General features: G+C 36.4%; 1 protein-coding gene across 6 annotated transcripts in view; it reads left to right on the forward strand.

The window, feature by feature from the left end:
- Positions 1-26579, forward strand: part of SMARCA1 (SWI/SNF related, matrix associated, actin dependent regulator of chromatin, subfamily a, member 1) — a 70679-nt gene that overhangs the window by 15575 nt on the left and 28525 nt on the right. For 4 of the 6 annotated variants that reach the window (XM_060087252.1, XM_060087257.1, XM_060087254.1 and 1 more), the window contains 12 exons: positions 606-737; positions 1923-1991; positions 5618-5727; positions 7010-7236; positions 8381-8502; positions 11289-11324; positions 12243-12395; positions 15094-15226; positions 15824-15972; positions 18356-18475; positions 25812-25922; positions 26184-26297. In XM_060087252.1, the coding sequence (XP_059943235.1) occupies positions 606-737; positions 1923-1991; positions 5618-5727; positions 7010-7236; positions 8381-8502; positions 11289-11324; positions 12243-12395; positions 15094-15226; positions 15824-15972; positions 18356-18475; positions 25812-25922; positions 26184-26297 (1476 nt within the window). The remainder of the gene's footprint in view (positions 1-605; positions 738-1922; positions 1992-5617; positions 5728-7009; positions 7237-8380; positions 8503-11288; positions 11325-12242; positions 12396-15093; positions 15227-15823; positions 15973-18355; positions 18476-25811; positions 25923-26183; positions 26298-26579) is intronic. The other 2 variants (XM_060087253.1, XM_060087256.1) reach the window with 1 other exon arrangement.

Below are 26579 nucleotides of genomic sequence, written 5' to 3' on the forward strand. Positions count from 1 at the left end.
ATCACCAGGTGGTGCTTTTCAAATTAGAGTTAATACCCGATAAGAGGACGCATGTTAGAGAATAATTGTTAATTTAAGAGCACTATAGAAATGTGCATTTTTATTGATAAGATTACTGTTCTTTTGTACTTTTTCTGCTTTAATTTTTGTGGTTTTATATTTAGACAGTTAATATAAGATATTCGGGGAAAATGGGCTCAAGTGTGGTGCTTAAAAAATGTGACCAGGCCAAGTTAGACGTTGGCTAGGCATGGTGGATGAACATGATTGGCAGGGAGAAGGCGATACTGTTGTATAAAGTGACTAGCCTGAATTCCATAGAGTTCTGACTGTTTCTGTGGACCCAAAATGGAAAAAGTAAATTTTTTAAAGTGGGGGAACGGTCTCAGGTGTGACTATGATCTGCATTCTTGTAAGTGTAGAAATGCCTAGAATATTTTGTTCAGTTGTGCTTCACTGTGGCAATGTCACCTGAACCAGGATATTTTGCCACAGAAAATTAATTTTCAAGTTTTATTTCATTCAAAAAATGTATTGGGTTGGATGAAGAACTGATGAACATTCTAATAAATAAAACAGTGTTGACATAACTATTATTTTTATAGCTTTCAGAGATTGTTCGTGAGTTCAAGTCAACTAACCGCTTGCTCCTAACTGGAACACCTTTGCAGAATAACCTGCATGAACTCTGGGCACTACTCAACTTTTTATTGCCTGATGTCTTTAATTCTGCAGATGTAAGTTTGTCATACTTTTTGTGTGTGTGTGTGTGGTACGTGGGCCTCTCACTGTTGTGGCCTCTCCCGTTGCGGAGCACAGGCTCCAGACGCGCAGGCTCAGCGGCCATGGCTCATGGGCCCAGTCTCTCTGCGGCATGTGGGATCTTCCCGGACCGGGGCACGAACCCGTGTCCCCTGCATCGGCAGGCGGACTCTCAACCATTGCGCCACCAGGGAAGCCTTGTCATACGTCTTAAGTGTAATTTTCTTATGTTCACAGACATCTGTTTTCAAAGCATAGAATGTAGATTGAAATTGATAGTTCTTTTTCATTTGTAATTCTTTATTTGTGTTTTGATTTTCTCGGAAAGGTGCTCTTAAGTAGAAATTTTTTCAAATGGGGATATTTAGAGAAATAATGTTTCTTTTCTTTGAGATTATCCTGCCTGTTAAACTTTGCCTATATAATAACATCGCTACCACAACTTATGACATAAGGTAGACTGAGTTCAGAATAGTGCTTTCTAAATTTTCTTTTAATTAAATTGGAAGGGTTTTCTGCATACTAGTTTGGCAGTTGGAGTCATTGAAATAATCTTTAATTATTGCAGGTATTAACATTTGGTGAGTACTAAAGAGCTTATAATATGTGATGTGAAAAGCAACATATTTTGTAAATGTATGATTTATACTGTTTTTATCATTAACACAAGGTTATGCTAGTGCAGCAAACAGAATTGAATGATTTAAGGACTTTGGAGCTTGATTTTCCTCATTACTGATATTAATTGATAATAAAAGTACCAAGTTCAGCTATCTATTGGTTTGTATACCTTATCTTGCTTTTGTTCATTTTTACTGTTTGATTAACATTTTCATTAGCATGTCTTCAATTTTTTATTCTTATTCCTACTCCTTTTAACTGGATATAGTGCTACTATGGTATGGGGAAGCCTAATAAAACTTTTTAAGGAAAAACTGCTGATGGAGTGCCTCTATAATGCGGTTCAAATTTTGTTAACTGCTCCAGTATTTTATCTGTTTTCAGAAGTAAATAATATTGGCCATCACAGTTAACATATTTTTGACAGTGCTTTTAAAATGAATTATTGCTATATGAGTTGTATAAGAATTTATAGAATACTGCATTTATTAAAGAAAAAACAACTGCGCACTTACTGCAGAATTTTCACTCCTCCACAGGACTTTGATTCTTGGTTTGACACTAAAAATTGTCTTGGTGATCAAAAACTTGTGGAAAGACTTCACGCAGTAAGTAATAGCAGACTGGAAAATTTAGTAATTATATATATATAACTGAGCTAGAAAACAAGCTGCTATAGAATCTGTTCGAACTTGTGGATTTGCTTCTGGGCTCAGTCTCAGTGTTTTTCCCTCTCAACTTTTCTAATAGCCTCTTGGGGAGGCAAACTCCCACTGTATCCTCAGCTTCTCTACGAAACAGCTCTTTTGCTTTGGCTCTCTCCCCTGGATAATGTGGTTCTCTCCCATAGAGGCTGTTCACTCTCCTGTACCCCACAGGTCCCTGAGATTGCATCAGTATTCTCCTAGCTCCCCAATGCCATTTCAAAACCACTGCTTCTCCACTGTCATGTGTAAAACTCTTCCTTTGAGGCTCAAGTTATCTTGCAAGTCCATCCTCCGTCCATTCTTTTCTCTGTCATCTACTCATTACCAGGTGACCCCCTCACATTCATTGGACACCAGTTTTCCCTTCTTTGTTAACAGCTTCTTGTATCCTTCTCTTTCACTCATATTACTCCATTTGTACCTGTCCTGTTATCTCACAGAGATATCCAGTGCCTGGACCCCTGCTTTACCCCCATCTGTCAGACCATTTCTATTACATTTTCTGTATCCAGCAATGAGCCCATTTTCTATCACTTGAACCACTTTTTTTTGCCAATATCTCAAACTCCCTTGCTCTCTTGAGCTGCCATTTCTGTCCTAAAAGCCCTAAACTGGAATTATGTAACTGTGTCTCTGTCCTATGGGTTTGAATTCTGCTTCTACCACTTACTAGCAGAGTGACCTGCTCTGTACTGGGGCTGCTCAACACTGATAAAGAAGATTACACCCACTGTACAGGTTGGAGCCACTACAGTTTCATGTTCCCTAACGTAAGCTGGGATTTGATGATGTTGGTGATCCTTCAGCATGGCCTTCTTCAGCATTCTTTGTCATTTCCTAGAAGAGCTATTTCAGACTTTCCTCAGTCTCCCAAGACCTCTAACCCAGGTGTTCCCTGCCCTCCTCCTTTCTCAGCAAGTACCATCATTCCTTTCTCAAAGAGAAAATAGAAGACATTAGGTAGGAACTCCTTCGAGGATATCCATCTTCCAAGGATATCTGCATCTGTGTTACCTCTGTTTGAGTGGAAGAGGTCTTCTTTCTCCCAGCAGTGGCTAATTGTTCCAACATAAACCCTGGATCTCATCTTTTCCTGTTTCCTTATGGACTTTTCCCCTTGATTTATCCTTTTTATTGACTGAATTTTCTACCTCTCCTTCCATGTTGGCTCTTTTCCTTCAACATGTAAACATGCTCAGTTATCTCCCTTGTTAAATCCTAACCCACACTTAGATGCCCCCACCTCACATACACAGAACAGTACTCCCTCAACACTTTGTCCTTCTCGAGCTGTGATTCTGGTTTATTACCTTGATGGCTAAGCTATTTGAAAGTTTAGTTTATCCCCTCTATCTCCACCACCAAATCTCCTATTCGCTCTTTTTTTTTTTTTTTTTTTTTTTTTTGGCTGCACCATGTGGCATGTGGGATATTAGTTCTCGACCAGTGATCAAACCCCTGCCCCCTGCATTGGAAGTGTGGTGTCTCAACCACTGGACCTCCAGGGAAGTCCCTATTCACTCTTTTTTAAAAATGTACACCTATAATTTTAATTGGCTTAGTGGAGTTTTGTGAGGAAGTGGGTATAGATGCAATTGCTATTTTTTGTCTGCTGTTTTTAACGAGAGTCTCAATCTCTCTTTACAAATAATACTAAAAAAAAAAACCCATGTATTGTCCACTTCTCCCTCTCTCCCCCTACCCTGGAAAAATGTAAACTTGAAGTGGCAGAGACCCTGTCTATCTTCCACCACATTGTGCCCTGTGTGCCTGGTCCAGAGTAACTGCTCATTAAACATTTATTGACTTGAAGCCCCAACAGTCATCATCCTTTATGTAAATATTTATTTAGAGTTAAACAGAACAAGTCCAGAAACAAATGACCTTATGTAATAGGGAATTTATTGTAAGAATGCAGAGGAGTAGAAGACAAATCTTCCAAGAATCTTGTAACACAAGTTGTAGTACAGCTGGGCCTCTGATAGCACGAACTTGGTCAACTCTGGGGAATGTTTACTCTGTCTCTGGTGGGTCCTGTTCACTCCTGCATCCATTGACCACTAGCTTTTATCCATTAAATACAATTGAACCTTACTTCACAAGTGTTTGTGATTTTTCAGTTACTTAGTTCAGGGTATACCTTTTGGTCAGTGCCCTAGCGTCTCTGCAATATTTAGTACTGCTAACCACTCCTGCTTTAAGAGCTTTCTGTTTAGTGTCCGGGGTATGGGATGGATTTTCTCTTACCTCTTTAGCTATTCTTTTCAGTCCCCATCATGGGCTTTTCTTTCTCTGTCCCTGAAAGTTTAGTGTTTTGTAGGGCTTTGTCTTTGGCTTCCTTTTTCATATGTGCTCTCCCTCGGGGTTCACTCCCATAGTTGCAGCTACCACCTCTATACTTATAACTCCCAAATTTCTCTCTCCTTGTCTCTCTCCTAAGCTCTAGACTTACATATCCCACTGCCTTCTGAGTCTTCTGCCTAAATGTCTCACAGTCAGTTGAAACTCTTAAAAATGCCACTTAGACAAATTTAAGAGGCCCAAGCAGGAAACCAGAAGTCTTCGTTTACACTTCCCTTTTCCTTACCTCCCATGGATCTCTAGTAATAATAGCCACAGTTTACTGATGTCTACTGTGGTTAAGCTCTACACATGTACTACCACAAATTGTCACAGAAGCCTTGAAAATAGGTATCTTTATCCCCATTTAAAAATGCTTGACATACATATATACCATAAATCTATATGTTTTAGATGAACGGATGAGGAAACAGGCTTGGAAAAGTTAAAGAACTTGCCCAGCTCACAACAGCTAATCAGGGACTGAGCTGGATGTAGAATCAGCCTGATCTGGGTTTGATTTCTGCTTTTACCACTTACTAGCAAGGTGACTTTGGTGACGTTACTAAAATTGAAATAATTGCCTTTCCCTCAAAGATTTATTGTAAGGATTTAATACTCTGTCAAGTTCATGGTGTAGTATTTGGCACATTGCAGGTGCTCTAGAGGTTTCTTTTTTTCTTGTGATAGAATTGCCTTGCAGGTATACACTGATTATTTCATGTTTTTTCTCTTTTCATTCGTATCTTCCTTAACATTGAACCACTTTCTCCTCATTCGTATATTTAACCATTTTTAAATGGCTTGAATTTTTGTTTCACTTTTAGAGACTCTTGGATCCATATTCTGACTTCAGATTTCCTCTCAGGTTTAAAAATATTGTATGACAGCAGATTTTTTTTAAAAGGATATTTTGTACTTTTTCAATAGTCAATAATCTTATTGTCTTAATTTTTAATGTCTTTTCTGCCATCAAATCATGAATGTCTAATTTAGGTCCCCTATTCTGTGTCTCTAATGGGCCATTACTTGGTTCTTTTTTAGCAAGAAAGTTGGCAACTGGTGTTGGTAGTGTTTTTCAGATTATACAGTGGGAAGTAAATTTCACATTAGGATGTTGTCAATGAAATAAATGGTTTATAATATTGAATGTTTTATAAACTTTTATAAAAACTCTCACTTTTTAGGTTTTAAAACCATTTTTGTTACGACGTATAAAAACTGATGTAGAGAAGAGCCTGCCTCCTAAAAAGGAAATCAAGATTTACTTGGGATTGAGTAAAATGCAGCGAGAATGGTGAGCTATTTTATTTCCATTAGAATTTATTTATTAAAAATTAGCTTTGTAGTGGTTCAGTTGTGCCTTTAGTTCAGAAATTGCATTTTTATGTTTAAATGCCAAGTTAAGTAGTTCAGATATTTTAATAGAAAATTGATGAGTATTTTATTTAACCTTTAGGAAAGAGCATGGGCCTTGGAGTCTATAGACCTGTGTTTGAGTCAGTGCTTTGCCTCTTAATAGCTATTTAGCTTGGACAAGTTATGTAATCTCAGCTTCCCTTCTGTAAGATGGGGATAATAATACTTAGCTTATAAGGATGTTAGGGTTAAAGGGGATAATGTCACCGGCACATTTGTTGGTTATTCTTGCTTTTTCCATCAATGAAAAAAGCAAGCTTGTATTGATAAATACAAGCAGAGCAGGAAATTGACAAGAGGAGTCACAGGGAATCATAAATTACATAAAATTAAACATGTTAATAATGTAATAATGCTACTAAGAGAAGCAAAGTGTTGCTTATATAAATAAAATTAGATAATTTATAATATACAGTGACTGCTCTATTATTGAAGCCAGTATAGAGTAGTGGTAAAGAGTATATTTCTCTGGACTCAGACGTTAAGATCAAACCCTCGCTTTGTCCCTTTCTGTGGCTCTGAATAAATTGTTTCACTTATTTTAGCTGCCTGAATTTCCATCTGTAAAATGGAAGTGACCCTAGTACTTATATTGGAGTTGTGAAGATTTAACAAGATGATTCATATACCTGGCACTTGCACTCAGTACAAGTTGGCTGTCGTTATAATTAAATATTATTACTGTCCAGGTGGATACGTAGGTCTGTTTTCTTCTGGGTGAAGGTCTAGAAAAGACAATAAAAATGTTTATAGGATCAGAAAAAAATGACCTATGAAGACAGGTATAAGAAATTGCAATTGTTTTTAGCTCAAACAAGTAAAAGCCAGATACCAACTTTCAGCAAATATTGTAGTTATTAAATATTAATAATTATCAGATGTAGTTGTCTGAATTGTTATCAGCTGATGGCAGTTTTTAGCAGTGGATAAAGCAGGAGGAAATAGGTTTACAGGCAACATACAAGTTAAAATATTCAGATCTTCAATATTTTTTGGTTTTGCTGATCAAATTTAGTCTCAAATCAAATCTTTTTGTTTTTCTTTAAATAGGAATCTAAGCAGATCACCAAAGGGACATTAATTTTTTTTCCAAAGGGACATTTCTTGATGGCATTAAGCCTTTATAATAGTCGATGATTAATTATAGTTTAAAATTTTAGGTATACAAAAATCCTGATGAAAGATATTGATGTTCTAAACTCTGCTGGCAAAATGGACAAGATGCGGCTCTTAAACATTCTGATGCAGCTTCGAAAGTGTTGTAATCACCCTTACCTGTTTGATGGTGCTGAACCTGGTCCACCGTATACCACTGATGAGCACATTGTTAGCAACAGTGGTAAAATGGTAGTTCTTGATAAACTGTTGGCCAAACTCAAAGAACAGGGTGAGTTACAAATCTTCAAATTAATGTGAAGTAACTTAATATTGTATATGAATAACATTTTGCATAATCATTTGTCATTCATTCATTCACTTGTTCAGCACACATTGTTGAGTATTTACTGTTTGTCAGGAATTGTCCTGGGGGCTGGGTATACAAAGATGCACAAGACAACAGTCCTTGCCTTGTAGATGCTCACAGTACAGTGAGGAGGAATAGTTGCAGGTCATTGTGATAGTGCTGTGATATGCTGAGAGATTGGGAGTTGGGGAAGTCTTCACAAAGATGACGTTTGAGGTGAGCACGGGAGAATGTGTAGGAGTAAACCAGGAGAAAAAGGAAGGGACGGGTGTTCCACATCTTCAGTGAAGCAGAGGTGTGAAAGAAGGGAATGTGGAGCTTGTGGTATTTGGGTAGAGTGGCAGTGGATGAGTCTGGGAAGATGGATGGGGCCATTACAAAAGGCCTTTTACACTATGATTTAAGGAGTTTGGACTATTTTGAAGGTGGTGGGGGTGGTCATAGAACATTTGGCTGTGGAGAGTGATGTGATCAGACTTGTATGTTAGGAAGAGAAGCTTGGAAGCAGTGTGGGGGTGTATCTCCTGAGGATGAGAGGCTAGAAACATCCTCAGGATGGAGTAAAGGCAGATTTTATTTTATTTATTTATTATTTTAAAAATTTATTTTATTTTATTTTTACTCTTTTATCATTTAAATTTTATTTATTTTTTTATACAGAAGGTTCTTATTAGTTATCTGTTTTATACATATTAGTGTATATATGTCAATCCCAATCTCCCAATTCAACCCACCACTTCCCCCATCTTGGTGTCCGTACATTTGTTCTCTACATCTGTGTCTCTATTTCTAGTAAGGGCAGATTTTTAAATCATCCTAATATGCGTGGAGGATTTTGAGGACCTTAAAAATGTGTAACTCAACAAATGCATACTTCTGTTTGGTATACCTTGAAGGTGTGTGTGTGTGTTTGTGTGTGTGTGTGTGTGTGTGTGTGTGTGTGGTTAGTGGAGTGTTCATGTGCTATATATTTATATTGCATGTGATGTTTACTTTTATTTTTGTAACTTTCAAGTTAGTTTTACACAAGATGAATAACTTGCTTTTTTTTGGTGAAATGTTTTAGGTTCAAGGGTTCTCATTTTTAGCCAGATGACTCGCTTGCTGGACATTTTGGAGGATTATTGTATGTGGCGTGGTTACGAGTATTGTCGACTGGATGGACAAACCCCACATGAAGAAAGAGAGGTGAGGAAGAGAAAATAAAGCAAGACTTGAAAAATCAGAGTTCAATTAAGCCATGTTTTTCATCATTAGGTAGTTTTGAACTTTGGCCTTTTCTTTAGCTAGGTGCATTGAATTTCTCACTACCATCTCTCTCTTTGAGATCTTTAGCTGGACTTCCATTACACTGGCTCTTTACAAATCATTCTTTCCAAGGTTTTCAAAGACATCCTAAGTTATCTATTACATCCTTACCTCCTCTAATCACTGCTGTCTCTGGCCTTTTGACTACTTGTTTCTCAGTTTACTCTTTGACCCCTGATTCTATGTCATTTTCTTTTCTTGATTTGCCTCCTACATTAGACCCTCGCTCTTCATGGAGCTTAACAGTTGAGATTGTTTCAATTTATGAGCAACCATAGACTCATGAGACAGTAATTTGTAAAGGGAATGATCTCAGTCTTATGGAAATTTTGTACAACCGAAATGGGACAACATAGGTGTAGGAGCTTATCATGCACTTGGATTTTGGAGTACTAAAAGGTTGGTGTGCAGGAATGAGTCACTTAGCTAATGAGGAAGCCTGCCTAGCACCCAGTATTTTTCTCTAATTTGGAAATTCTTAAAGATTTTTAGATGATTTCTCATGAATGTCAGGGGTCTAATGTATTTTAAGCCCTTTAAAGCACTTTTTTTTTGAGGGAGAGGGCTTTGCTAATTTATCTTCTCTTTTCTGTGATCCTTCAGGGCTCTGTCTTTGGCCTCTGTTTTAAGTCTATACTCATGCTCTGGGCAGAGATCGTGATTTCATGGTATAGTGGAAAATGCATTGAACTTGGTTTCAGAAGACCTGAACTTAACACCAACTCCACCACTATGCGTGCAAGCTATTTAATCCTCTGAGCCTCAGTATCTTTGACTCTTTATTATAAGGGTAATATTAATGCTTAGGCTTCTGTTTTCCTGACAGTGTTGTGAGGATCACTGCATATAATATGTATGAACAGAGTTTTTGTACTGTGTAGTGCAGTATAGCCCACAGGTCATGAAAGTGCACACAGGCCTTTTCACCTCTCAGCTCTAGGACCCCTTCTCAGGCCACAAAGACTCTCAGCCTGTGTCCCTCTCCTTCCATAGCTGCAGTGGGCACTCTGTCCCTTGTGTGCCTCCTTAGTGAAACCTGGCATAGTGTATGATAGTGTCCACAGCAGGAGCACAGGCCCTTTTCACATTAAGGGTTTCCCTGCTACCCACTGTGGGAAAAAAGTTGCGGTAATATTTATAAATGAGGACGTTTCAAAGTTTATACTGTTCCCTGCTCTTTAGTCTTTTACCCTCTCTGAAATGGTAACTTGAAGCTTTATTGGGCTTTTGCTGATTTATTCCTGGGAATGGATTTCTCCAAATCCACATTAAGCATAGTACCGTCCAAGATGGCCCTTCTTCCCAGAATGAAGATGATACTAAGGCAGAAGAGTAGGTGCTTTCTGATCTCAAATAGCCAATTTGCATTTCTGTCTAATCTCTCTGCTCGTGAATAATGTGGACTTTACCTAATTATGCTCCAATTATCTGATTTCTTAAAATGTTAAATAATGTTCTCGCTTCAGAGACTTTGAATCACATGCTTCGACTTTAGATATAGCAAAGTGAGGAACTTCCCTGGCGGTCCAGTGGTTGAGACTTTGCCTTCCAATGCAGGGGGTGGGGGTTCGATCCCTGGCTAGGGAGCTAAGATCCCACATGCCTTGCAGCCAAAAATCCAAAACATAAAATAGAAGCAATATTGTAACAAATTCTATGAAGACTTTAAAAACGGTCCTCATCAAAAAAGAATCTTTAAAAAAAAAGATATAGCAAAGTGAGAGCTGTTCATTTTGTTTTGGAAATGTCCTGCCTTCCCATTATGTTGTTGTTCAGACAAGCATTTCATCTATTTTCCTAGTAAGAAGGGGAAGACTACCTTTAATTCCTTACTTGATTTGTTTGCGAGCTGTTAATAAGCAATTCTTTCTCAATAGCAGCTGGATTTGCCCTTTCTCCATTGCTACAGCTAAATTCAGCTAGCTTCTGTAACCTTTACGTATTGGCCTCCTCACTTTTATAGGGAAAGGAACTAACATTTGTCAAGCAACGACTATGAGCTAGGCAACTTAGAGTTCCAGCTGAATTCTCCCAGCAGCCCAGTAAAGTATTGGCATAATTTTCTCCACTTGAAACTGTGTCTCAGAGAGGTTAAATGCTTGCTGAGAACCACATGTGTAATAAATGGTAGAGTTATGATTCACACCCAGGTTTTTGCTATTTCCTCTACACCAAATTGCCTCTCACTACACCATGCTGCTTTCTATACTGCCCCCTCTACATGCTGTATGGACTGCGGCAGAGTCACCTTCTCTGTCTGCAACTTTTGACCATGCCATTCCATTCCTTAAAAATAGAACTTCCTGTATTTTGTGATTATGAAAGTAATATATGATTGCCAAGGAAATCTTGAGAAGAAAAGTATTTCTGGCCAATCTTTTTATGCATATATAATATATAAATAATTAATATTATACACTACATATGAAGTTCAGTATCCTGATACTTTTTACTCAACATTATGTTGTACTTTCCTATATCAGTAAAAACATATCATTGTAAAAATAATTTTAGTGTAATATTTCACCCTGTGGACATACAATAAATAATTTATCCCCCTATTGTTGATCATTCAGGTTGTTTCCAATTTTTCACTATTATAAGTAATGCTTAAGTAAAAGTCCTTATACATAAATCTTTGTGCCCATCTCTGATTATTTCCTTAGGATAAATTCCTAGAAGTGGAATTACTGGGTCAAAGGGTATGAACACTTTTAAGACTCTTGATGCATATTGCCAAATTGCTTTCCAGAAAGGTTGTACCAATTTACACTCCCAGCAGCAATGTATGAGAGTGCCCGTCTCACCGCCCCCTCGTCAACATTGAGTATATCATTTTTTTAATCTTTAAAAAATGGTATTATGTTGTTTTAATTTGCATTTATTTGATTACTAGTGAGATTGAACATTATTCTTGTGTTTATTAGCCATTCGTACTTGTTCTTTTGTGTACTGTCCTGTTTTTTCTCATTTTTCTATTGGGGTCTTAGTGTTTCTTTCTAATTAATTTGTATGAGATCTTTATATAGTAAGGATATTAACATCCTATTAATTTTTAAGACTCTTCACTGAATATTCCTGGATTACCTTCCTGATTTTCCTCATTACTTCCCTGTTTGCTCCTTTTCACCATCTGGAAATAAATCTACTTACCTTCCCCTCTATCTGTTGCTCTCATTCCCATTTCTAAGCTTTTATCTCTCTTGGTTGGTCTTCTATACCTTCTTTATTAATTCTTCATAAATTAATGGGAATGAAGTTGAGATATCTGACATTTTACCCCCCTAGATATATTTTAGCTCCCACTCAATTAAAACATTTTCACTATTATTATTTTAAAATAATTTAAATGATTGATTACTTGCTTAGTTAAATGTCTTTGTGATTGTTCTTTTTATTGATGTAAGCTTCTAAAGATTAGGAACATTATGTAATACACTTTTTACTGTACACATAGTACAGTTTATAGATAGATGCTTAACTATTTTTGAAGGTGGAAGAATATTACAAAGTGGGGTTTTGAGCATGCATGTTAAAATGTTTATTTCTTTCTTAAGGACTCTGGTAATATAATTTGATTTTTCTCTCTTTTTCTTCCATCTCCTGTCAATTAAATAAAGGAAGCAATAGAGGCCTTTAATGTTCCTAATAGTAGCAAATTCATCTTTATGCTGAGTACCAGGGCTGGAGGTCTTGGAATTAACTTGGCAAGTGCTGATGTGGTTATACTGTATGACTCAGACTGGAATCCACAGGTTGATCTACAAGCTATGGTTAGTAATCTTTAATGATATCAGAAATTTGCCTTAGCTCGGAAAACTATTGTTACTTATACAGCACAAAGGTAATTTACAATAAAAGGGTAACAACAATCTTTGGGGGAGTTGTAGATGTTAAAATAGATTTTTCTGGAAAAAAGTTGCTGTGCTGATTGCAAAAACAAACGAAACAAAAACAAATACACCCCAAGCCCAACTATAGCATTTGTGTGTTGATTTTGGCTTTTTTTTTTTTTTTTTTTTGCGGTACACGGGCCTCTCACTGTTGTGGCCTCTCCTGTTGCGGAGCACAGGCTCCGGACGCGCAGGCTCAGCGGCCATGGCTCCCGGGCCCAGCCACTCCGCGGCATGTGGGATCTTCCTGGACTGGGGCACGAACCCATGTCCCCTGCATCGTCAGGCGGACTGTCAACCACTGTGCCACCAGGGAAGCCCAATTTTGGCTTTTATCATGAAACAGAAATGTCATTTTTTCCCACTCCTAAATATTGAAGAGGGCACATACATATGTTTTAATGAAAAGGGTTTAAAAATTAGTCTTTCAGTATTATTTTCCTTAACAACTAAATATATTAAAATCCTTAGCACTGAAATTGGGAGAGATAGGATTTTAATTTCTGTTATAAAACAATTGGGGCAAGGAGGTAAAAAGGTAACAAAGGAATGTATTCCAGGAAAACATTTGCTACCTAAGGACACCATCAGAAACTACTCTATGTTTAAAAAAGATTCAGGGAGCTTTTCTTACCTTTCATCACGGTATCATTTATTGAACTAGAGCTACAACGTGAGTCACTGTGACTCAAGTTTTGAGATATATATAATTTCAGAAGTAAAAAGATACAACATAGCTATGCACTCAGAATCCCCGGAATTTATGGGACAACTGACTGTCTTTGGAAACGATTAAAGTCATATGCCAATGAGGCAGAGCTTAGAAGTCATCCCTTTTCTTTTATAATAGAGAATTGAAAATATTGACCATTGGGACATTTTAAAATCCACATGCTTTGGCATAATTGTTACTGCTTTAGGTACCAAACTGCATGTTTGATGTGACTAAGTAGGAGTAAGCCCCAGTAAGTGTTACTGAACTGGAAAACTTACTGGTAACACTTTATTTCCTTAAAAGTGTTAGAGGATAGCTGATCTTTCACGATTTACTGATCTGAGTTTGAAATGTAAATATGTGTAGGGGTGTTGCATTCTCTCTCAGTGTGCTGTGTTGAAACTGTTACTGGCTCTAATGTTTTTATATTTAGTACAAGGGCTGTTTTGAACCCTGTTTCTTTGATTTGTTTTTCTCGACCAGCCTCCTCCCTTCACCTATTTGCTCTGGCAGCTTCTTGTGTTTTAAAAACACTCCCCCTGCAATGAACATTGTGGTACATGACTCTTTTTCTTTTTTTTTCTTTTTTTTTTTTTTTTTTTTTTTTTTGCGGTACGCAGGCCTCTCACTGTTGTGGCCTCTCCCGTTGCGGAGCACAGGCTCCGGACGCACAGGCTCAGCGGCCATGGCTCACGGGCCCAGCCGCTCTGCAGCATGTGGGATCCTCCCGGACTGGGGCACGAACCCGTGTCCCCTGCATCGACAGGCGGACCCTCAACCACTGCACCACCAGGGAAGCCCACATGACTCTTCCTGAATTATGGTTTTCTCAGGGTATATGTTTAGCTTTTTAAGGAACCTCCATAATGTTCTCCATAGTGGCTGCTAAAAAAAAAATATAAATGGTCATGAAGAACTTAGGGGCAAGACGGGAATAAAGACACAGACCTACTAGAGAATGGACTTGAGCATATGGGGAGGGGGAAGGGTAAGCTGGGACGAAGTGAGAGAGTGGCATGGACATATATACGCTACCAAACGTGAAATAGATAGCTAGTGGGAAGCAGCCACATTAGCACAGGGAGATAAGCTCGGTGCTTTGTGACCATCTAGAGGGGTGGGATAGGGAGGGTGAGAGGGAGGGAGACGCAAGAGGGAAGAGATATGGGGACAGATGTATAACTGATTCACTTTGTTATAAAGCAGAAACTGACACACCATTGTAAAGCAATTATACTCCAATAAAGATGTTTAAAAAAAAACAACAAAAACCAAAAACACTCCCCATAGTTGTTTATATGTTATCAGAACTTGCCACCTGTCACACCTTTACCAACTGTAAACCATAGGACCAGTTCAAGACCATACAGCAAGGGTATTAATAGCCCATTAATTTTTATGACCCTTTACTACAGATCCCTGAATTGCCTCAGTAAGCAGAAAGAACTGCTTGCTGATGAGAGAAAGCTGACTTTTGCCACCAAAGCAACCCTTATTAACTACTTTGCCCCTCACTTAAAAAACTCCTTGCTAGTGTGGAAGATGTTTGTATTTAATGGCTTAAAGTTACTTAGTAACTTAGTCCAGAAGCTTTCAGCTCTCTTTAGTCCTCATCTTAAAGGGGTTTTGTCTGTTGTCCTTCTGGAAATTTCCATTAATGGTACGGCAGAATATTTGCATATTTCTGTGTTCCCAGGGGTGTCTAGATATTCTTAATATTCTTTACCCTCGTTTCAAAAGTGGCAGGTCTAGAGAGAACAGGAACTAATTTTTATTTTAAGAATTTTATAGCATAAGCTGGCTATACCATACATTTTATCCAGAATACCCTATGTCTTATATTAGGATTTTTTTTTTTACTAGGATCGGGCACATCGTATCGGTCAGAAGAAGCCAGTACGTGTATTTCGTCTCATCACTGACAACACCGTTGAAGAAAGGATTGTTGAAAGAGCTGAGATAAAACTGAGACTTGACTCAATTGTCATACAACAAGGTATTTATACGTGTAAACTGAATTAGGTGTTTTTTTTGAAAAACACTTGCAATTTTCTTCAGAGGAGATTACTTTTAATGAAAGTTGACCAAAATCTGCAAACTTAGTAAAAGAAAAAAGTCAAATTTAAAAAAATGCTAATTTAAATCTGCCTATTTTGAAACCTGGCATTCAGTATATGGAGTAGGTACTTGAACATCACTAGCTTATAGCTGAATGTCAGTGGCATGTCTTTTGAAGTACTTGGTATTATTTAGGAGATAAAATGTTTGGTTTAAAAATTTTAAAACATGTATTAGAGGGTACCTTTTCATACAGAACAATTTGATCTGAGAAATGAAGTTTGAACATGAAAAAATGTTTCTGTCCTTTTATGTTTTAACTGAATTTTATAGAAGGAAATTCATATTGAAACAGAAGGTATGGTAGAGGAAAAACTTGCAGGGTTGTTCATTTAAAAAATTACTTTAAAGCTCACTAATTTTCCGTTATAAAGTTTTACTTATGTTTAAATGTAGTAGTTTCTGATTAGAACTAATATGCTATGCTTTCTCTGGAATATCATTGAATATATACAACTTTTATTTTTATTATCAGGAAGACTTATTGACCAACAGTCTAACAAGATGGCAAAAGAGGAAATGTTACAAATGATACGTCATGGAGCCACCCATGTTTTTGCTTCTAAAGAAAGTGAGCTGACAGATGAAGACATTACAACTCTTCTGGAAAGAGGGGAAAAGAAGGTTAGTTAAAATGGCATTTTGTTTTCACGATGGATTGCTTTAACATCAGTTTATTTCAGCATGATTATTGTAGTGTGTTGTTTCAAATGCATGTTTCAAATGACTCATGTTCTAAGAATTTGTAGATTTATATCCAGGGATAATTTAGGGACTTTTTTAGTTTAATTTTTGGTGAGAAGAGTAAGAACTAGATTTTAAAATTGAGTGACCTTATATCTCATGCTTATAATATTGGTATTTACTCTACTTAAAAGCCAAAAAAATTTTGTGTTTAATCACTTGTATCAGGACTGCATTTTTGTGACTTTTTTTGCATGGGATTAGAAATTATCTACTGATACATTGTGTTAACTGAAACTTTTGTGAACATTTTGTAAAATATTAAAGCATTATTTGTTGAAGTATAATAAGCTGTTTCAGAATATTGCAATTTTCTGTTGAATTTACCTTTTTTCACAAATTATTATGGATAATTTCAAACATAAGCAAAAGTAGACAGAATAGTGTAATGAACCCCCATGTACTTATCACCCATTTCCAACAACCATCAACCAGTCCTGCCCCATTCACACTCCCAGTTCATTTTCCCCCTTCCTGGATTGTTTGGGAGCAAATCTCAGCCATATCATTTCAGATGTAAATATTTCACTATGTATTTCTAAGATATAAGAACTCTTTAAAAACATAACCATGATGGCATTGTCCCACCTGAAAAACCCCAATAATTCTTTAACAGCAAAAATCCAGTTATAATTCAAATTTCCAATTATCTCAGAAGTAGCTAAGCTTTTCTAAAACTTTTTTTAAAGATCAAAGTGCATATAAGGTCTATACACTGTCATTGGTTGATATGTCATGTGTATCTTTTTTAATCTGTAGGTTCTCCCTCCATTTATGTATTATTTCCCTTGTAATTTATTTGGTGAAGAAACTGGATTGTTTGCCTTTTGAGTTGCTCACAGTCTAGATTTTGCTGATTCCACCCCCACGGGGTATTTTACCATGTTCACTTATTTACTGTATTTACTGTAAATTGGTCGAATTTACTCCTCAGACTATTTTTTGTTTCTGAGGCTATATCTCCATACATTTATATTATAGACCCAGGACTTATTTATTTTATAACTGACCTCCCACCCCCCACCTCTGGCAACCAGCCAATCTGTTCTCTGGGTCTATGAGTTAGGTTTTCTTTTTTTTTAGATTCCACATATCAGTGAGATCATATGGTATTTTTCTTTCTCTGTCTGACTTATTTCATTTAGCATAATAGCCTCAAGGTCCATCCACGTTGTCTCAAATGGCAGGATTTCCTTCTCTTTAATGGCTGAGTAATATTCCATTGTATACATTTACACCACATTTTCTTTATCCATTCATCCATGATGGACACTTAGGTTGTTTCCATGTCTTGGCTATTGTAAATAGTGCTGTAACGAACATGGGGGTGCAGCTAGGTATCTTTTCAAGTTAGCGTCTTCATTTCCTTCAAATAAATTCCCAGGAGTGGAATTTGGAATTGCTGGATCATATGGTGGCTCTATTTTTAATTTTTTTTTTTCTTTTTGCGGTATGCGGGCCTCTCACTGTTGTGGCCTCTCCCGTTGCGGAGCACAGGCTCCGGATGCGCAGGCCCAGCGGCCATGGCTCACGGGCCCAGCCGCTCCGCGGCATATGGGATCCTCCCAGATCGGGGCACGAACCCGTATCCCCTGCATCGGCAGGCGGACTCTCAACCACTGTGCCACCAGGGAGGCCCTCTATTTTTAATTTTTTGAGGAACCTCCATACTATTTCCTACATTGCCTTAACCAATTTACATTCCCACCAACAGTGTAGGAGGGTTCCCTTTTCTCCACATCCTCTCCGGCATTTATTATTTGTAGATTTTTTGATGATGGCCATTCTAACAGGTGTGAGGTGATATCTCATTGTAGCTTTGATTTGCATTTCCCTGACGATTAGTGATATTTAGTACCTTTTCATGTATCTGAGGTCATATGTTGGAATTTGAACAATCTTGTGTTACTGTGTTTCATGTTAGTGTGCAAATGTGTTGTTTAATCCAAGTTTGCCTTTGTTTTAGTATTAGCCATGTGTCCCATTAAAATTATGCAGCAGAAATTATAACATGGCTACATTTTCAATGACAAAAGATTTTAAAGAAAGCCTAAGTGAGAACACTTAAGAACCATTTAAGTATTTAAAATACTTGGGGCAAATTAAATTTATATTCAAGTTTGATGTTAACATTGCATTATTACCTTGTAAATTAACAGACTGCATATTTCATATCAAAACCTGACTTTTAAAAAGAGAAAATCCACAGATTTTTATAAGTAATTCAGTGATAATTTTCTAATTTCAATGCATTCAACTTTAGACTGCAGAGATGAATGAACGCTTGCAGAAAATGGGAGAGTCTTCTCTGAGAAATTTTAGAATGGACACTGAACAAAGTTTGTACAAGTTTGAAGGAGAAGATTATAGAGAAAAACAGAAGGTAACTTTTTACCCTCAACCATTAGATTCTCAAATTAGCATTTCTTCCCGTAACAATCATATATTTCACAAAACAGTGGCACTTACCTATCACAATACTGTGCTATAGAGTGAAAGTGATGTATGTCAAAATGATCTTATCTAAGGGCTGGTTTATTATTATTATTATTACCACCACCATCAACATCATTTTTGCTGTTGCTGCTACTACCTCTACCACCACTTTTGTTTTTGAGAAGCAGTATAGGATGTGGTTGAATTCCTGGATTCTAAAGCTGAAATCACAACTCGATCACTAATTAAGTGACTTAAATTATTTTTTTATTGAAGTATAGTTGATTTACAATATTGTGTTACTTTTAGGTATACAGCAAAGCGATTCAGTTATACATACATGTGTATTTTTTTCAGATTCTTTTCCCTTATAAGTTATTACAAAATTTTGAGTACAGTTCCCTGTGCTGTACAGTAGGTCTTTGTTGGTTATCTATTTTATATGTAGTAGTGTGTATATGTTAATCCCAAACTCCTAATTTATCCTTCCTCTCCTTTCCCCTTTGGTAACCATAATTAAGTGACTTTGGGTAATCAGTTTTTTCACCTATCAAATGGAGGTTGGAGTAATTACATTATAGAGTAATTAGAATAAAATATATAGCACTTAGTATTAATTATATTAGTAATAATATTATTGTTAACATATAGTTACTTAAATGCCAGAAGAACTTTGTTACAGGTGATCTCATTTACAAAAGAATGCCTTGTAATATACTTCATGGACAACAAAGGTCTCTTGAAGAAATGGTAATTTTATTTATTTTGTCTGTTTAGACTGAAATTATGGCTGCAATTTTAAAAACTTTTAATTTTGAAATAACTTCAGACTTTATTGCAAAAATAGTAAAGAGTTCACATATATCCTTCACTCAGCTTCCCCTAATGTTAACAATTTACTTAATCATATTACAGTGATCAAGTCCAGGAAATTAACATGTTTTCCCCCTAATGTCCTTTCCCTGTTCCAGGGTTTATAATCCAGGATCCCACATTGCAGTTTTTAAAAACAGAGTTTTATTTTTAAGAGCAGTTTTAGGTTCACAGCAAAATCAAGTGGAAAATACAAAGACTTCCCATATTCCATCTGCCTCCCCCCAACAGCTTCCTCCACTGTCAACATCCCACACCAGTCGAACCTACACTGACACATCATTATCATTCAAAGTCCATCGTTTACATTAGGATTCACTTTTGGTGTTGTACAGTCTGTGGGTTTGGATAAATGTATAAATGACTGGTATCCACCATTATGATATCCAGAATAGTTTCACTGCCCTAAAAACCCTCTGTGTGCTGCCTGTTAATCCCACCCTCCCGTCAACCCCTAGCAACAACTGATCTTTGCACTTTCTCCATAGTCTTGCCCTTTCCAGAATATTATATAGTTGGAATCATACAGTATGTAGCCTTTTCCGATTGGCTTTTTTCACTTAGTAATATGCATTTAACGTTCCTTCATGTCTTTTCATGATAGCTCATTTCTTTGTAGTGTTGAGTTATATTCCATTTTCTGGATGTACTACAGCTTATTTATGCATTTATTTACTGAAGGACATCTTGGTTGCTTCCAAGTTTTGATAATTATGAATAAAGCTGCCATAAACATTTATGTGCAGGTTTTTGTGTAGATATAGATTGTCAACTCCTTTGGGTAAATCCCAAGGAGCACGATTATTGGATTGTATGGTAAGAGTATGTTTAATTTTGTAAGAAACTGCCAACCTGTCTTCCAAAGTGGCCATACTATTTTACATTCTCGTGGGCAGTGAATGAGAGTTCCTGTTGCACCACATTCTCACCAGCATTTGGTGTTGTCAGTGTTCTGGAGTTTTGCCATTTTAGTAGGTGTGTAGTAGTATGTCTTTGTTTTAGTTTGCATTTCACTGATGACATATGATGGGGAGCATCTTTTCATTTGCTTATTTGCCATCTGTATATTTCATCGGGGAAGTGTCTCCGCAGATCTTTTGCCCATTTAAAAATCAGAATGGTTGTTTTCTTATTGTTGAGTTTTAAGAGTTCTTTGTATATTTTGGAAAATAGTCTCTTATCAGATATGTCTTTCGCAAACACTTTCTCCCAGTCTGTGGCTTGTCTTCTCATTCTCTTGACCCACATTGCATTGTGTTGCTGTGTCTCCTTGGTCTCTTCTAATCTGTGATAGTTCTCAGTCTTTCTTTGTTTTTCATGACCTTGACCCTCTTGAAGAGTATTGTTCAGTCGTCTTGTAGTTTGAATCTCACTTTGGGGTTGTTCGACATTTTTTTCATGATTTGATTGACATTATGCATTTTTAGCAAGAATGTGTTGGAAGGGATGTTATGTCTTTCTCAGTACATCATACCAGGGAACATATGACGTCACTATGTCATGTTACTGGCGACAGTAACCTTAATCACTTTGTTGAAGTGATGTCTGCTGGGTTTTTCCACTGTAGAGTTCCCATTTTTCCCTTTGTAACTGATAAGTATCTTGGTGGGGGGAGATAAGCCTCAAATTTTTGCCCACTGGTTTTAGCACCTCTTGGTGGAGTTTGCCTGCAATAGTTATTGTGGTGTTTACTTAACGGTAATTTTGTATTTCCTTCATTCCATCTACATTTATTAATTGGGATTTTTCTGTAAGGAAGAGCTGTCCCTTCTCCACATTTATTTATGTACTCATTTATTTATATCAACATGGACTCAAGGAGAGTTATTTTTTGAGTTATAATACAATTCTATCATTTTTATTTTGTTACTCAAATTATTCTATAAAGCTGTTATATTTTTTAACTGACAGAATGAATTTTTTAAAATAAAAAAGCTTATTCTTGGGTATTGATTTTACTGAAAAATCAGAGGTGAGCCATTTTAATTTGCATTGCAACTAGTATGTTGATAATGCTTTGTTGATATCATTATTTCTGGTTAGTTTTTAGTATCTTGACCAAAATCTATGTGGTTATTCTATCTATAACCTTAATTCAGACTACTTATGGCTTACTCTGAGGAGATGGAGGTGATAGCCTACATACACAGAGTGGAAACTGCCTTCCTAATATGCTTTTTAGATCTCATTATGTGATATGAATTTTATTAATTTTACAATTATTCCCGTGAGCTTCTTGTTATTATAAGTGTTTTATAAAATAACAGTGAAAAGTCTAAATATCAGTGGTGCTTCCTACCTACATTCTTAGAGGAAAATTAGGCTTAGTAAAATATTTGTCCATTTCTAATATAACAAGTTTTCTTGTGTTTCTAATTCTAGCAAAATAATGATGTACAGATATAAAGAAATTTTAATGATAACAATTATGATGACTTTTATAATTGACTGACTAAATCAGATATTTTTCTGAATATTCTGAGTTGAAATTATATTTTATTATGTCTTTTTCCATATTTTCTAGATAGGTTCATAAAATAAGTTCATACTGTCCTTTGAAGAGAATTGAAAACCTGCAAGAATGTTGTTCATACCTATGGAAATTGCACAGTGAGGTAGATTTTCATATAAGATTTGTCGAACCAGTTGTATTAGTTTATAACCATACCTGGTGAATTAAGTCATAATGACTGAAATTAATTCTGAATAAATTAACCTGAATAAGTTTGTATTAATGTAGTCTTATCTAAAATAAACTAATTCATCATGATTTATTCTGTTTTTGAAAGTCCAGGAATTGGCCTTTAATACTTATTTCAAATTTGAATATCTAAACCTTCAAACAAGTATAGGTTAAATGGCCAAATACATTATTTTGAGAAAGTTAAGTTATTATTGATTTTTCATCCCAATTGAGACAAATAAATATTGGTTATTAAAAAATATCTTTTTGGGCTTCCCTGGTGGTGCAGTGGTTTAGAGTCTGCCTGCCGATGCAGGGGACACGGGTTCGTGCCCCGGTCCGGGAAGATCCCACATGTCGTGGAGCGGCTAGGCCCGTGAGCTATGGCCACTGAGCCTGTGTGTCCGGAGCCTGTGCTCCGCAACGGGAGAGGCCACAACAGTGAGAGGCCCGTGTACCGCAAAAAAAAAAAAACAAAAAAAAAAACACACATATATATATATATATATATCTTTTCTATTACTGTCATCTCACATTAACCCATCTGAGGGGAAAAAGAAAACAAAACTCATCATCTTACATAACTCACATTATCCATCTTGTGAACTTTTAGAGGTAAAAGAGACATTTAGTCTAACTTTGTTTGTGATTAAGAAATCCCATCTATAGCATCTAGGACAGTTATCTAGCCTCTGGTTTTTTTTCTTACCCCCATCCAGCCTCTGGTTGAACTCGGTCATGGGTCATGTTGGGATTCTTACTCAGGATATTTCATTTCACTGTGTTATATTCTCTGGTTCTCAGAATACTTCTATTTTTAAAAAATATTTATTTATTTGGTTGCACCAGGTCTTAGTTGTGGCACACAGGCTCCTTAGATGAGGCAGGCGGGCACCTTAGTTGTGGCACATGGGCTCCTTAGTTGAGGTAGGTGGGCTTCTTAGTTGTAGCATGCAAAAAACTCTTTAGTTGTGGCATTCAAACTCTTATTTGCAGCATGCATGTGGGATCTAGTGCCCTGACCAGGGATCAAACCTGGGCCCCCTGCATTGGGAGCGTAGAGTCTTATCCACTATGCCACCAAGGAAGTCCCTCAAAATACTTCTTATTTGGCTTATAAGCTCCTTGGTGGAAGAGATTGTTTTATTCATTTTTGTATCCTTGATGCTTGCAAATAGGTACTTAAGACATATTTGTTAAATTATATTGAGTAGCAATCTACTTTCTTGTGACTTTCCATGTTGGTTTTAATCTTATGGATCAACAAAGAACTGTTTTTTTCTATCTGATAGACTTTTCCATATGTGGATGCCACCATTTTGTCTTTAGTCTTTACTTCTCTAGACACAGAGTTTATGATTTCTAACCATTCTAGTCATCTTAGTTTATCATCCACTCTTAAAATGTGATAACAAGGTTAGAACTCAGCCTGTAGATGAGGTCAAATAGAGTGGGACCATTAACTGTATTGGATTGGCCAAAAAGTGCCTTCGGTTTATAAGTAAAAATAAAAGACACATTTTTCATTTTCACCAAGAACTTCATTGAACAACGTATTCACCCTGTTGTTTCACTACCTTCTGGCATTTTTCAGGCAACTTCATAATTCCATCTTCCCAAAACTTTTTATCTTTTTGAGCAGAGAACTGTTCAAGGTTCCTTTTACAGTCTTCCAGGGAATTGAAATTTTTTCCATTAAGAGAATTTTGTAAAGACCAAAATAATTGGAAATCTGAAGGTGCAATGTCTGGTGAATACGGCAGATGAATCAGAACTTCCCAGCCAAGCTGTAACAGTTTTTGTCTGGTCCTCAAAGAAACATGCGGTCTTGTGTTACCCTGATGGAAGATTATGCATTTTCTGTTGACTAATCATGAGTGCTGCTTTCAGTTGGTCTAATTGGGAGCAGTACTTGTTGGAATTAATCGTTTGGATTTTCAGAAGGAGCTCATAACAGAGGACTCCCTTCCAATCCCACCATATACACAACATCACCTTCTTTGGATGAAGACTGTTGGTGTGGTTGGTGGTGGTTCATTTCACTTGCCCCACGATCTCTTCCATTCCACATTACTGTACAGTATCCACTTTTCATCACCCGTCACAATTTGTTTTAAAAATGGAACATTTTCTTTATGTTTAAGTAGAGCAGAAATATGGTCAAGAAGGTTTTTTTCGCTTAACTTATGTGGAACTCAAACATCAAAGCGATTCACATAACCAAGCTGGTGCAAATGATTTTCAGTGCTTGTTTTGGATATTTTGAGTATGTTGGCTAGCTCCCGCATGGTATATAATGTTGATTGTTCTCAATAACTCGATTTGATCACTATCAACTTCAACTGGAACACCTGACTGTGGAGCATCATCCAGTTAGAAATCTCCAGCACGAAACTTCGCAAACCACTTTTGACACGTTCGATCAGTCAAAGCACCTTCTCCATACACTGCACAAATCTTTTTTTTGCGTTTCAGTTGCATTTTTACCTTTCTTGAAAAATAACGCATAATATGCGCGAAATGTTGCTTTTTTTCTTCCATCTTCAATGTTAAAATGGCTACACAAAAATTCACCAATTTTGATGTCTTTTTTTTAAATGCATGCTGATATGACAGCTGTCACATACAATCTAACAGAATTGTTTCAAATGAAGTTAAAGACAACTAAGTGCTACTAGAGCCATCTTACAGAAAAAAACAAACAAAACTTTTAGCCAACCCAATAGATTAATGGCCTCTTTTGTGTAAAAGTACTAGGCTAGGCACTGTGAAATCAAGAAAAATATCTGAACTAGAAAAGCATACCTACAGACTCCAGAACTTTATATTGTCACTTTTGTATATTGACTTTTAAATTGCATTTTCTAGCTGATATTGGGGTAAAATTTTGTAAGGCTACCAAATCATTGTTCACACCACTTTGGATATTTAATAATAACTTACATTTAACTCTTGGCAGTTTACCTAATGCTTTCACGTATATGGTCACATTTAATCCTCAGAGTAGGTATTATTATTATTCCCATTTTACAGATGGAGAAAATAATTTCTTCAAAGTTATACAGTTGGTAAAGTGGCAGAACCTGGTTTCAAATTCAGGTTTTTCTGATTCCACTGGCTTTTCCCACAGCTACCTTACCAAGAGGTCTTATTTTAAAATTTCTCTTGATTTGAAGGGCTATATGGCTGTCATGTTGATATTCATTATTTATGCCTTTCAGCTATTTTCTAATTCATACACTTAACACAGTTACCAGAATCAATATTAGTCTTCCTCCTATATTAGACGCTATTTATTTATTTTGACATAAAATATTAACCAGATTATGCAAATTCTTCTCAATTACTAAGGAAGAGCTAAGTTTCAAACTTACTTAAAAAAAAAAAAAGAAAACCATCCTTGCACTTGCACCTAAACTTGGTATACAGTATGAGGTTTTGGAACTTGGGATGTATAACTGTGACTTATAAAGCAAGTTTTTTTTTTAATTGAAATATAGTTGATTTACAATATTGTGTTAGTTTCAAGTGTACAACAAAGTGATTTAGTTATTTTTTTTCAGATTCTTTTGGGGTGCATGTATCTTTTCCAATTAGAGTCTTACAAAGCAAGTTTTGATTCTTCCTAATGGCTTTTGTTTTCTCACACTTCTACAACCTTGATGTGCTTGATATTTATAAAACAATTTGGAATTATTAAACTCCTCATTCTTGTTTTCGTGTATAGCTTGGAATGGTGGAATGGATTGAACCTCCCAAACGAGAACGCAAAGCCAACTATGCGGTGGATGCCTACTTCAGAGAGGCTTTACGTGTTAGTGAGCCAAAGATTCCAAAGGTAAAGCAGTATGAGGCCAGGTTTTATGTCCTACAGTAGAATTCTCTTGTAACGTGGTCTCTGATTCAGATTTACTTATATTAGTGCTAAATCTTAGTCCCTAAAATATAACAGTACAGAAGAGTACTTGATATGCTCCAGCCATATAAATGGAATCCATTGTATTTATTTTTCTGTATATAAAAGAAATAATAAAAGATAAGTATGTTCACTTCATGTACTGAAAACAAATATATATGTAATGCATTTTCTTCCCCGCAGGCTCCACGACCTCCCAAACAGCCAAATGTTCAGGATTTTCAGTTTTTCCCACCACGCTTATTTGAGCTCCTTGAAAAGGAAATTCTTTATTATAGGAAGACCATAGGCTATAAGGTAATTTTTCAGTTTTTTGGATTAGCATAATACAATCTTTTAAGCTAATATAATGTATCAAGCTAGACTAGAAAGTGTTCCATTTTAATGTGAGAGAACTTAAGAGTAAGTCAAAATAGTGGTGTTTTTAAAACCAAAGAGGAGGTTTAACTAGAAGCAAAGCATCAAGCTACCCAATCACCAGTAAGATCATCACTAAATGAGATTAGTGGAGAATTATCCAATATTTCAAAATAGTAATACCATTTTAATAATGCTCATGTTCAAGTGCTCAAAGAATAT

This window comes from Mesoplodon densirostris, chromosome X, assembly GCF_025265405.1.
Source record: "Mesoplodon densirostris isolate mMesDen1 chromosome X, mMesDen1 primary haplotype, whole genome shotgun sequence".
NCBI lineage: Eukaryota > Metazoa > Chordata > Mammalia > Artiodactyla > Ziphiidae > Mesoplodon > Mesoplodon densirostris.